We start from the raw sequence: 13,139 nt of genomic DNA, 5'->3' as shown, positions 1-13,139 counted from the left end.
TGATGCTCGGAACTTGCGGCTTGGGCGTCGTTGGATATTCCAGCCGACAATGACTCTAAGCACACATCGAAATATGTGCAACCCTGGTTGCAGAGGAACCATATAAGCGTTCTGGAGTGACCATCGCAGACACCCGATCTCAACCCAATTGAAAACGTTTGGCAAGAGTTGAAGACCAGGGTTCATCAGCGTCATCTGAAAACCTTGCAAGAGTTGGAGGCCTTCTGTAAAGAAGAATGGGAGAAAACACCGTCGAGTACTATCGAACGATCATGGAGGGCTATGAAGAGAGATTGCATCAAGTAATTCACCTGTAGGGCTGCACAATTGACCGTTAAAGTCGACGCACGAACACTTTCTGCTCCTCCTATGTTTGGTTATTTGTTTATAAACATTTTATTTGTCGTTCAATTTACATAAAAAATTAAGTAAATGTGTGTTAGTTTCCTTTTTATTAAAAAGCATATTTCTATTAGCCTAATCGTGATATTTTTTAAGTTATGAGCAAAAAACTACTCGGGACGCAGGGGTACGAACACTTTATGTGGACAAAAAATAACCCACCTTGAAAGAGTTGTTCATTTTTAATATGTTTTTTTAGATAACAGAAAAATATTTAAAACTACATATTTTTAGAACGCATCTCTCGACGGGATCTGTTCAAATATGATCCTAAATCCTAATTTTAATACAGGCTTTCGTAATCGCTTGAGCTTTTCATGTGTAGTTACCTGTTTTCATAAAAAAGAAAAGTGTTGTGCACCTGTCGTAGATTCCGAGGCCTTCTTATTCGAATTAACTTATAAAATGATCAAACAAGATATCTTAGAAGTAAGAGAATTGATGTTATGAAATGGTCAGGTTAATCACCTGTTTATAAACTGAGTTAAACTAATTAATGAAAGATTGCAAGCCAGATATTGAAGATGAACTTTTTAAAGTATTCAAAGAAGGATGGCAGTCAATCATTCAGGAATATCTGCACAAACTCATTGAAAACATGTACCTGAAACATTACTAAAATCCAATGGAATGCTGACCAAATATTAACTTGAGGAACTAGTTTGTGTTGCTTTGAGTTTCGTTTTTATGTTCAATTATTGCAGAGAAATAAGTTGATAAAATATAGAAATGATAAAATATACCAAATGGGCATTCACGTGACTTTATGACCTAAAAAAGAATTTCCAAATGAAATTCGTGTCAGGCGTTAGAGGGCATGCAGAGAAAGTAAAACAAAAGCACATGCATTAAAACACTTATTAAACATTCAAAATTCGCCCCTTATATCCAATTGGAAATGTACTGTGTAGTTTTGCTCTATTATACTCACACCGATTTCTTGAATTTTGACCAACGTAATATTTCAGTACATCGTTAACTTGGTTTGCTTCGATAACAAAACTGTAAATATTTGATGTTGTGGTAAATGATGAGGAAATTCCGGCGTTTTTCACACTTTTTTAGTAGTATATCAACCTTACTCGGTTTTTTTAAATAAAACTTGAAACATTGAAATATTCAAGAGAGTTGTAATCTATACAAAATTATCTTACTGTTAAAGTGGTCAAATATTCTAAAATGTTTATACTAGTTATCTTATTTTCCTGTACAAAATTCTTTTTTTGCACCAAACAGCACTCTCTCAGAACACAATGTAAGAGGGACCGTCATTTGCTTCTGTTGAACCAAGTGACTTGAAATTGGTGTTAAAAATTTTCTTCTTAGTATTTTAGTGAACTTAGTGAATACTAACTGCGATAGTGGTTCTTGGACACTGATCTTGTTAGTTTTCATTTAATGATCTCGTGGCTCAGCAGCAAGTACGAGAACTTTTGATGGTTGCATTGCTTGCTGTGAACTTAGAGAGATAGCTTACTGTGTAACTTCATACTTAACAATAAACAAACAAAACCTCATGTGTATATGAAAATTTCACTTAATTGCTAATCATTCTTTAAATAATAATAATATAAGACAGAATGGTTGGTATACACAACTTGTTTTCAGATGTTCTCATTGTTTGAATACGACTCAGTTGACATAAGTATACCCAATGTTCAAATAAAATCTTTGAAGTGAGTATATAGAAATTAATGAATTATAGACAAATTAAATTAATTGTACCCAAACACATGTAATTAACAACTTCTTACTGTTATTTAACAAAAGGTATCAGAGTTGAAAAAGTAACTCAACTATTTCATAAATATAACTCATTAAAATTATTGGACAATACTACAATATTTATTTAATTTCTTGCGAAGTTCCTGTTTAATCTTCTCGTGAAATGTTAGGTTAAAAAATCATGTGGTTACAGAATAATGTTTATAATGAACTGGCATCCGCAGCGGTTGTACGAAAACGCATAGTTTATTATATGTACAATGCTCTATAAATCAGCGAAACTTGTCTGGGTTTAATTAATAAGCTTTTATTCAACAAAACCTGGAGTAATATAATGCATTTACATTAAGAATGTACGAGCTTCTGTTTCAATAAAACATGAAAAACCTCGCCGTAGGAATAGAAGTTTCATTTGAAAACATCTCTATTGTTACATCTACTCGATCACTTAATTTTTCGATAAAGAAATAAAACGTAAAGTGATTTTTGATAAGTTGAAAAACTATAAGTAGTTGTTAAAACTGTTTATTTGTTGTTCAGGGCAACTATATACAATGGACTACTTGTACTGTGCCCATCACGGATATACAAGCCCCGTTTTTAGCGTTATAAACCTTCAGATTTGTCGTTGATTCGCTGGAAGGCTATTTAAATAGAAACGAAACATTTACGCTATACAACGTACTAAAATTTAGTGAATACCTATTCTAAAGCCAAATGACTCTTTTGAAGAGTTTATTGAATCCCATACTAAACTATTTTTTGTGCTGTGTGGTTTAGGTTTCCCCCGGTAATAAAGAGGTATGTCTACGGATTTACAATGCTAAGATCAGCGGTTCGATTCTCCTCGATGGGTTCAGCAGATAGCCTGATGTGACTTTGCTATAAGAAAACACAAAAAAACACGAACACACTGCCGTTCAAACAACTTGCTCTTATGTTTGTTTGTTTGTTTTTGAATTTCGCACAAAGCTACTCGAGGGCTATCTGTGCTAGACGTCCCTAATTTAGCAGTGTAAGACTAGAGGGAAGGCAGCTAGTCATCACCACCCACCCCCAACTCTTGGGCTACTCTTTTACCAACGAATAGTGGGTTTGGTTGTAACATTATAACGCCCCCACAGCTGAAAGGGCGAGCATGTTTGGCGAGACGGGGATGAGAACCCGCGACCCTCGGATTAGGAATCGAACGCCTTAACACGCTTGACCATGCCGGGCCTGCTCTTATGTGAACTCAGTTTCGCCACAAGATTATTTGTTGAAGTAAAATTTCAAACACCAGCAAAGAACCATAACACCATCACAAAATAATAAAAAAACTGGAGGAGATGAAAATAAAAATTTTGAATTTTGTGATATTTTGATGCAAAGACAATGTCAGCATCGCTGACTGAACTGTAGAACAGTTCAAATACGAAAAAATAATGAGAGATAAAGAAGCGAGGAAAGGAATGTACTTGAATCATTCCCCCTCCCCATTATACATCTTTAATATATAGAGATATATAGGATCATATTTAAGGAGAGAACTTATTATTATAAAAGCTGGAGCTTTTATACAAAAATATGTAATTTCCTTAATTATTCTATTGAACATTTTAACATCGTAAATCCATTATTAATTTCATATGCTTTAAATGTTTGCATAAAACTATTTTACTTTTACGTTATCTATTTGTTAAAAAAACATATTATACATAGGATTTCAAGGCTAAGTACTTACGTATTACGCAGTACTGATAAAATACTGCCTTTCAAATATGTGTATTGTTCAGAGACAAACAGTGGAAAGATACGCAAAAATATCGTATGTTTATTATAGTTAGATCAGCGAGAATCAATGAGTTTGGGGAGTTGTACAAACTAGTAACACTAAGTTTCGATATATTTTATATTAAACATTATTTTCTTGTCATGTGTTATGGAACTATCTATTTTTTTTCAATTCATTATCATTATTTTAAAAATGTAGGGTATCTCGTAAAGTTTTCTATTATTTCTGGCGTTCAGACACGTGAAAGAGAACATTTGTTAGTGGAGGGAATGGTGGCGGGATCGATTTCTACACTAATAGCAAGCCCATATAATATATCGGTTTTGAGTGGTATAACGTCATTCAGGCACTTTTATACAGCTTTTGGTAGTGAGTGGATGCGCTGGTAGTTTTTAAAAAGTAGTAATCTAGTTAAATACTGTTATCAACCCGTTTCCGCTGTGAATTTATAATAATAAGGTCAAGAAACGGAACCAGTAAGGATTGAATTTCTTAGCATGAAGTAATTGAAGTAATGAGAAAAATAAGGTGAACCTGTGGTTTTGATAAGAAATATCGGAAGTGGCTCTAAACACCAGCAAAGCCATCGCTTTTAGATCAATTTATCTTGAGCTTCTTGAACGTGTACAGAATAGTCGTTCTAGATATGAAGCACCAATTTTAATAAATCGCGTTAAGAGTAGTGCCAACCGATCGTAAAGCAAGATAAAATGTCTTCTCCTACGTGGTTGTTAGATTCTCCTCGGATGGAACAGAAGTATGCTTTCCCAATGTCTACGACCAAAACTTCACGATTAACTGGAATGGAGCTTAACGACTCTGTTGATCCTTGTATCAGACAGTCTTCAACAGACTACTATACCTCTACATCCAGAGGCAGGATTTCCATTGTCACTGAGGTAAGACATACCTATTTGTTGTTCTGTTATATAACTAATATGCTTCAGTATTACAGTTATTGTTTCGTTATCGAATTCTTAATCGCGTAGTTAATGAAAATAAGTAATACATCCGTTATTTATAAGTGACGTTCACAGACTACTCAGAATGAGTGGATTTTTCTTTAATTTTTGCTATTAAACTGTTTATATTACTATATATTTAAAAATCATATTTAACCTACCACATACGTATTTTAAATCTAATATGCAGGTGCTAGTTAGCTCACGAAACACAAACAGAAAGAGCTAGGTGCTATAATTTTCTTGCTTAGGGACTACTGATATCTCGAAATGTGAACGAAATTTTGTTCCCAAAAGTCATTAAAACAATCTTTTTTTGAAACATATAACTATAACCTTAATGGATTCGGTAAATGAGGCTCAGATAAAAAATGAAATTGAATCGAACGATTTAAATAAAATATTCTAGTCATGACTATCATTCTTTTGTTGTATTTTCTTCAAGACAAAAACTTAATTTGTAAAAATAGTTGTAGCTGTTATTTTCCTAAATTGTTTTACAGAAGAATTTAATTACAATAACTTTCTTAAAAAAATGAGTTTTGAGTAATTTTTTTAGAAGTAATGATTTTTATTAAGCACAAAGTTGCACAATGTATTAACTGTGCTTTGCTAACCGAGAGTATCGAAATTCATTTTTTAACGTTATAAGCCCACAAACTTACACTGAGCTGCTAGGGACAAATTCAACAAATACGATGTCTAATCAAACAAGAATCGTCAACTTTTATTCTGTCAGTGAAACAATGTTTGTGTTTTGTGGCTTAGATGCCAAATGCAATTTTTCTGTATAAAATAACAAAGCTGTGCTTACAATAACACAGCGTTCCTATTATTTGTTTCAGGTTCATAAATAAATTCGAGAATTTTTTTCTGTTTGTTATAACACAAAGCTAAAAATGAAATATGTGCGATTTCTTCATCGTGGGGAATATAACTCTGGATTTAAGCCTTATAAGTTCGTTGCAATATATTATTATGGCATTCTTCTTTTTAACCATCCAATAAAAGTTTCTAATAGGCAATGGTATCTTTAAACGCGGCTAAACTTAACTGCATAATAGAGAACAATGTATATTTTTATGTGCCTTGTTTCATAAGGGCTTCTTGTAGTGGTGCTATGTATATTACAGGGGGTTGAGTGTGTTATATTAAAATGATCTTGAATGTATGCAAATCGGTAAGTTATATAACAAACACAGCCAATATAAAGTCGCGGTGGAACGGCATGCATTGAAACTATGTTTTGACATTGTTTGATGTTTACGGTAGCGTGATGCTACCGAAAACTGATTAGTTTTGGGAAATGTATGTAATAGCCCTTTCCGACGCAAAATATTAATACTTGCATGTTCTAAATGTTTGGGTGTTTATTATCTTACTTTTCGTAATGACATTGGAAAACAAATGAATATGGTTCAGTTTGGGGTATCAGGAACACCTAAGAAAGAGACTTGCAACAAGTCGTATCCAAACTCGCAGTGTCTTACATTTTATGACAATGTACGAACACAAAGGACAGTGACACTAGCTGTCCACGTGTGTCCGGTAACAGAACAAAACACGTTCAAGAAGGATTCTCATCTGGAAAAATGACACAAGTCATCTGTACACAAATTGCTTCAACGACATATTCGTTCGACTGTTGTATGCCTCAAGCAACTAGATAAAGACATCTCTGTTATGACACGGCACACAATGTGATCAGAATGTGGAAAGAGGCATTGGGAAATCGTTGTATTCATACACTAGATGTATTACAGAAAATTTGCACTAAGGATTTGTTTGTTTGTTTTAAGATAAGCGCAAAGCAACACAATTGGCTATCTGTGCTCTGTCCATCACGAGTATCGAAACACGGTTTGTAGCAGTATAAGTAGGCAGACATATCACCGTGCCACTGGTGGCTACATTCAGGAGTGGTGTACTTTGGACAGGAGAGCTTTCAACTGAATTTTTTTTTTTTTCAAATTGAAACAACACTACTGAGCTATTGTCAAGACCACAGTCATCGGATAGATTGCGACCGGACTTGGTTTTGTGTACTGTAACAATGTGGTGAAGCTACAAAATAGTTTTGATAAAACGTACTCCGCAACTGGTTTGGTGTTGTTGTTATTTTTGTCTTTTACTTTCCACAATGCACTTATATGTACATATATTTGAAGAAAATCTAGCGTTAGTTCTTTAGGGTAGAAATTCTCGAACTCATTTTAAGGTAATAGTAAGTGGTGAATCGAATGATAGTCCAGCTTTATTTTTTCAGTACTTCAAACAGTGTTCCTGTTTTTTTTTGTGTTTTTTTAATTTTGCGCAAAGCTACTCGGGGGATATCTGCACCAGCGTTTCTGTTGGTTAATGTAGAAGAATAAGTTGGTAGTCTTAATGCTATATAGTTTCAAAACCTGTATGACATTAAAATATTGTGCTTATAAGATTCCATAGAGGTCAATGCACTACTTGCAGAACAATAATTTTTTTCATATTAAATTCTAAACACATTCGAAGGTATTCAAGTCTATAAATACATAAATACAACTTATATATAACTGTTATCGTTGAAATTGTGTCAAATTGCTTTTTAAAAGGTTATGTGAAGAATGATGAAGGATTTAAGTCTGGGCCCGGCATGGCCAGGTGGTTAAGGAGCTCGACTCGTAGTCTGAGAGTCGCGGGTTTGAATCCCCATCACACCAAACATGCTCGTTGGGTCATTATAATGTGACGGTCAATCCCACTATTCGTTGGTAAAAGAGTAGCCCAAGAGTTAAGGGTGGGTGGTCATGACTAGCTGCCTTCCCTCTCGTCTTATACTGCTAAATTAGAGACTGCTATCGCAGATAGCCCTCGTGCAGCTTTGCACGATAAAACAAACAAATATACTTCTGTCTATAGAACAGAACTTTAGAAATAGTCATTCGTTAGATCACAAGCTTACTATTATAGTTATTATAGGACATACGGGACAGCATTTAAAATGATGGTATCGTAAGCTGTAATGAGGAAAGTTGGAAATGCATGATATTGGATTTTTTAAAACCATAGTATGTTGTGTACCTAAATTGTTTTTCACGCAAGTTAGCATTGCTTTCTTTTTCTCTTTCAGCAATACGAGATTGATACTGAAATGCAAGTTAGTGTGAATGATATTTATTGAAAGAATCAATTATTACTGTCCAGAGGAGATTACACTTGCAGTGGTTTTATTTAAAATTAAAATCCTAGATTGTAAGTGACTGAAAAATAGAACAGAACATCTTCTGTGACTGTTTCTGAAACACACTTATCTCAATAAAAATTATTCTCAGTTTACCTTAAGTAAACTTCAGTTCCCTTAGGACAAAGAGTTTCTAATATATAATAACACAATGTAACAAAATTTTTAATTTTTCTTGTTCCTGGACAGAAAGTGTTATTTTTCAATTGCTTATGCTTAAAGTAAATGGAAAAGACTTATTTTTCTCTTCAAACTTTGCTTTTGTGACCTTCACGCCTCAAGATGAGCTCTGCTTCTGCCACAATGTACCCGGTATGTGCGAGGCAATTGGAATTGCCCGTAACCTGAACAAGAAGCGCCTCTTTATTCATAGCTCATCCAGAAGCCTTAAAGCTGTGCTGCTCCATAACGGGAATAAGTATCCGTTTCTCCCCTGGTTCATTCGGTGCACCTCAAAGAGGAATACAACAGCGTCAAGACCTTGCTAGACGACTTGAAGTATGATGAGTATGGCTGGGAGGTTATCTGAGACTTCAAAATAGTGACATTCCTGATGGATCTCTGAGGAGACTTTACCAAGTGTCCCTATTATCTTTGCCTTTGGGACAGCAGGGGCACTGCAGCGCACTAAAACAGGAAGCACTGGCCACAACGGACCGAGTTCTCTGTGGGAAGGCACAATGTCAAGTGTAAGCCACTAGTGAACCTCCAGAAGGTGTTGCTCCCACCATTGCACATAAAATTGGGTCTTATGAAACAATTTTTCACAGCTCTTGATAAGGAGTCTGCAGCCTTCAAGTACCTTCGAGACTTCTTCCCTAAGTTGTCAGGTGTCTTCGTTGGACCACAAATAAAGAAGATCCTGGAGTGCACAGAATTCCCTAAACAGCTCAATAGGAAGGAAAAAAAAAAGATTGAACAGCTTTGTCGCAGTGGTTTGAGGCTTCTTGAACAATCACAAGGCTAAAAATTACGTGGAACTGGTTGAGACTCTGGTGAGAACTACGGCAAAATGGGCTGCAGGATTTCCCTGAAAGTCCATATCCTTGACGCTCATCTTGATAAATTCAAGGAGAACATGGGAACATACTCAGAGGAGCAAGGCGAGCGCTTCCACCAACATATACTGGACTTTGAACGCTGCTACCAAGGAGCGTATAACGAAAACATGATGGGAGACTATATTTGAGAGCTGATACGTGAAAGTGGTTTATATTACAGACGCAAATCTCGAAAAACTACTCACTTCTAAACAATTTTGCTCATTTTTGTATAACTTTAGTATAAATACATGTAAGTCTTGATTCATATGTTGTTTTATTCAGACCTTATGTAAACGAAAATGTGCAAATATGTCCGTTTTTACATAGAAAATAGGTTTATTTCTAAATTTCTTTTTCCAGGTCACAGAAGCAAAGTTTGAAGAGAATAATGGCCATTTTCTGTACTTTTATAACATAAGCAATTAAGAAATAACACATATTTTCCAGGAACCAAATTTTAAATGTAGAGTTTTTTTATAATCCTTTGTATTTATAATGTAATTAAGACCTTTCACCTCGAATGCTGAGGGCATATTTTTCGTTATAAATTTCTTTTTTCATAATATTTATTAAATGTATATACAGCTATCCCTAATTTAAAACTGAAAAATAGCCAACCAACAACAACCATCATTTACGAAGCAATCAAACTAAACGAACAACGACATTTATTGTAACAGTTGTGAATCCTTCAGTTTTAAAGAGCAGAGCGTGTTCAGCAACATATGACAGTTCGAACCTTAACTTTGTAATTCGCAATGCGACATGCTGTCCACTAGCTCACCCTCAGCCTTAATATAAACGAACATTATATCCACAGAAGTTATTCGAATTGTTTTGCTAATGGATAGAAAATACATCAGAATGTTGAAGTTATTAAAACAAGTAGTGTAATTAGGCTGGAAATTAAGTTGATTTCTTAACTTTTAAAACAACTTAAATTTTATATATCTGTTATTAACAACGTTATACTTGAGGGCTTATACCATAAAAATTGGCAAAGTCATTTACTTCCTTTCAATCCGCCCCTCTCTCAGTGGCTGAGTGAAAATTTTTCTACCGCTAGAAATCGAATTTTCATACCCTTGGTGAGAACAGCAACAAATTACTCATTGTGTAACTTTGCGCTCAACAACAGAAAGTACTTCATTTTACAAATTGTGCGAAAGCTAAGAATTTGGAAAAATAAAAACATGTTCACGAGTTTTTTCAGTATTAGGAAATATTATAATTTAATACAAAAACGTCCTTATAGTTTAGATTTAACTATCAAATTTCAAGATTTGAATAAACTTTACTGTTAAATTTTGAAAATGGTGGATATCGTTATTTTTAATACTTGAGAGTAGGGTATGTAAAACTATTTAAATATATTAAAAGCGTATTTTTAATTAAAGATTTTAACCAAGAAGTTTTAATTTCCCAAGACAACTACGGAATTGTAAATAGTATTATGGTAATTTTATTTTATTTTTAATGTTTAATATAATGTTTCGTACTACAATTATCTGTAATAAGCTGGTATTTTGTAAAAATTAAGTGACGTATTTCAGAGCATATTACTTTTGACACACACTCTGAAGTTGAATGCTATGTGTTATAAAACAAACAAACGTAATCAGTTTTCGTATTGAGAATCATATGCTCATTAGTCATGTGCAGTTCATGGCTTTAGTGAAAATCGCTCTGAAGAGACCAAAATCGGGATATAAAACATGTAATAAGCTCAAGTGAAACTCATTTACCAACCTTTTATTGAAAACAACAGTCATAATTGTACAATGTACAATATAATAACAGTGGCCAGACTTTCCGGATTTCAATGGAGAAGGGTAGTGAATATATTAAAAACAAAATTTATCTGCATTTATATTTTAAGTCATAAGTGTGTAAGACAAATCCAGCTGGTGCTTTTTACAAACCTATGAAACATCTGTGAACAGGTAAAAGATCAAAAGTATATTGTGATTTATATTAATGACTCGCTAGATGATCTAAATATTTTGGAAAAATAAGATATTTTGCCAGGTTAAATATTTAAATCGTTTTCTAAAGAAACTTTCGTCTAGTTAAGTATGTTTAGTTCCCGGTTATTCCGAATTATCTTCATAAATCTGTATTATTTTATGTTTAACAAGTTAACCTTCAAGATGTTAAGTAGTTTTGTGTTCTCCATCTTATCATACAGGGATGGCGCATTCATGAGGTGTATGTGAGGTGTAATAGCTTAGACTATGCTGTTAATATTTACCATCAGTCATTGTTACACATCTAGTATAACAGCCCGCCACTTTTCTCGAAAGTCTACACGTTCATTACCTCAGATGTTATTCTGAAACGTTCCTGAGCACTTAAGTTAGGTTGAAATCAGGAACTTAGAGTTACCAGGGCAGATCTTGAATGTTACTTGATTAAACCACGCCTGGGTATAGTATGTAGTTTAATATTAACATTACCATGTTGAGAAAAGCGTGAGTGTGATATTTTTCCAAATAAATTAACTAATGCAGACAGCGCATTATCATCCAGAATACCACGATATGATAAAGCACTGATCACTCCTTCAGACCATTCAAATAACCGAGAGGACACATTTACATTCAAAGTATTTCAAGGTTGCTAGAAAATAAGATATATCCTTCGAAAGCAAACAATGGCAATGATATTAAGTAGTTACCATCCTACATGTTATCCCAGTTTCCATTATCGAGGCACCACCAGAGCCAACAATTGCACTCTCTGACAGTAAATGAGCTGATTTAGAGTTCTGAATCATCATTGAATTCTTGAGTGATGGAATTAATTCTGGGTATGTAAATTCGTTTTATGACACTTTTAAAAGTTTTCAAGTACTGAAGAGTTCCACATTAGCACGTCCAGTAAGTTTTTTGTTTTACATTACTCAAAGCGTATCTGGATATAAGCAAAGAGGATGAAATGCCCCAGATGCTAATAACAAAACTGCACGAATTAATTAAACGTAATGTTATTAAATGAACCCTGAGTTTGTTGATGTAACTAATATTTGTATTTAGATTAAAGTGGGCGAAAAATAACTTTAATTAGGGTAACATGATTATAATATTTGTAATCAAGACATAGTTTATATGCATTTCTTACACCACATAACTCATGAATCTCAAATGAAACTACACGGATAGTTTATGAGTAAAATACGATTCTGTAACCTCATAATAAAAACTAACTGCTTTCGACATGTACACTAAGGATAGAATATCAGCCACAAATATATATTATTTGCATTAATAAAATCAAAAGTCAATATTATTAAGTTTAAACTTCGAATGTAATATTTTATATACAATCTCTATAGATTTTGGAATTTAAATGTTTTTATTTTACTGATAATTTATTTAATTCACAGTGCTCGTTGTAAATTAAATTTATTCCTATATCTCTATATGTATTTTGATTGACTGAAGTGAGCTTACAGTCAAACAGAGGCCCGCCATGGCCAGGTGGTTAAGGCGCTCGACACGCAATCTACGGGTCACGGGTTCGAATCCCCGTCACACCAAACATGTTCGTCCTTTCAGCCATGGGAGCGCTATAATGTAACGATCAATCTCACTATTCGTTGATAAAAGAGATGCTCAAGAGTTCACGGTAGATAATAATAATTAGCTGCCTTCCTTCTAGTCTTACACTGCTAAATTAAGGAGGGCAAGCGCAGATGGCCCTCGTGTAGCTTTGCGCGAAATTAAAGAAACTAACAATGCAAACCAGTCAAACAGAAATATTTTATTCTCTCAACATTACTTATTCAATGTCGCAACTTATTTTATGTGTGCTACCGATGTTTTAATTCATGATCTTACACTAATGCTTCCATTTGTTTGCTGTATTCACAAGGTTATTGACAGTGGTAGTGCTTGCTCATTCAGGTCCTTTAAGTAGCTATATTTTTGGCTCTTCTCGTCCTGTTAAAAAACAACAAAGACTAATTGTATTTCCTCAAACAAGAAAATACACCTACACAACACATATCAGTACAA

At 34.1% G+C, this 13,139-nt stretch overlaps 1 protein-coding gene across 5 annotated transcripts in view; it reads left to right on the top strand.

The window, feature by feature from the left end:
* The first annotated feature begins 4,232 nt into the window (after nt 1-4,232).
* The window catches only part of LOC143225493 (anoctamin-4), a 97,886-nt gene continuing 88,979 nt past the window's right edge, over nt 4,233-13,139 (top strand). For 4 of the 5 annotated variants that reach the window (XM_076454997.1, XM_076454996.1, XM_076454998.1 and 1 more), the window contains exon 1: nt 4,234-4,800. In XM_076454997.1, coding sequence (XP_076311112.1) covers nt 4,612-4,800 — 189 coding nt within the window. In that variant the 5' untranslated portion in view covers nt 4,234-4,611. Of the gene's footprint in view, nt 4,801-13,139 lie in introns of all 5 variants that reach the window. The other variant, XM_076454994.1, reaches the window with a different exon arrangement.

Source organism: Tachypleus tridentatus, chromosome 9 (assembly GCF_004210375.1).
Source record: "Tachypleus tridentatus isolate NWPU-2018 chromosome 9, ASM421037v1, whole genome shotgun sequence".
In the NCBI taxonomy this organism is placed as follows: Eukaryota; Metazoa; Arthropoda; class Merostomata; order Xiphosura; family Limulidae; genus Tachypleus; species Tachypleus tridentatus.
The sequence above is the reverse complement of the archived record's forward strand: the minus strand, read 5'-3'. Positions and strand labels throughout refer to the sequence as shown.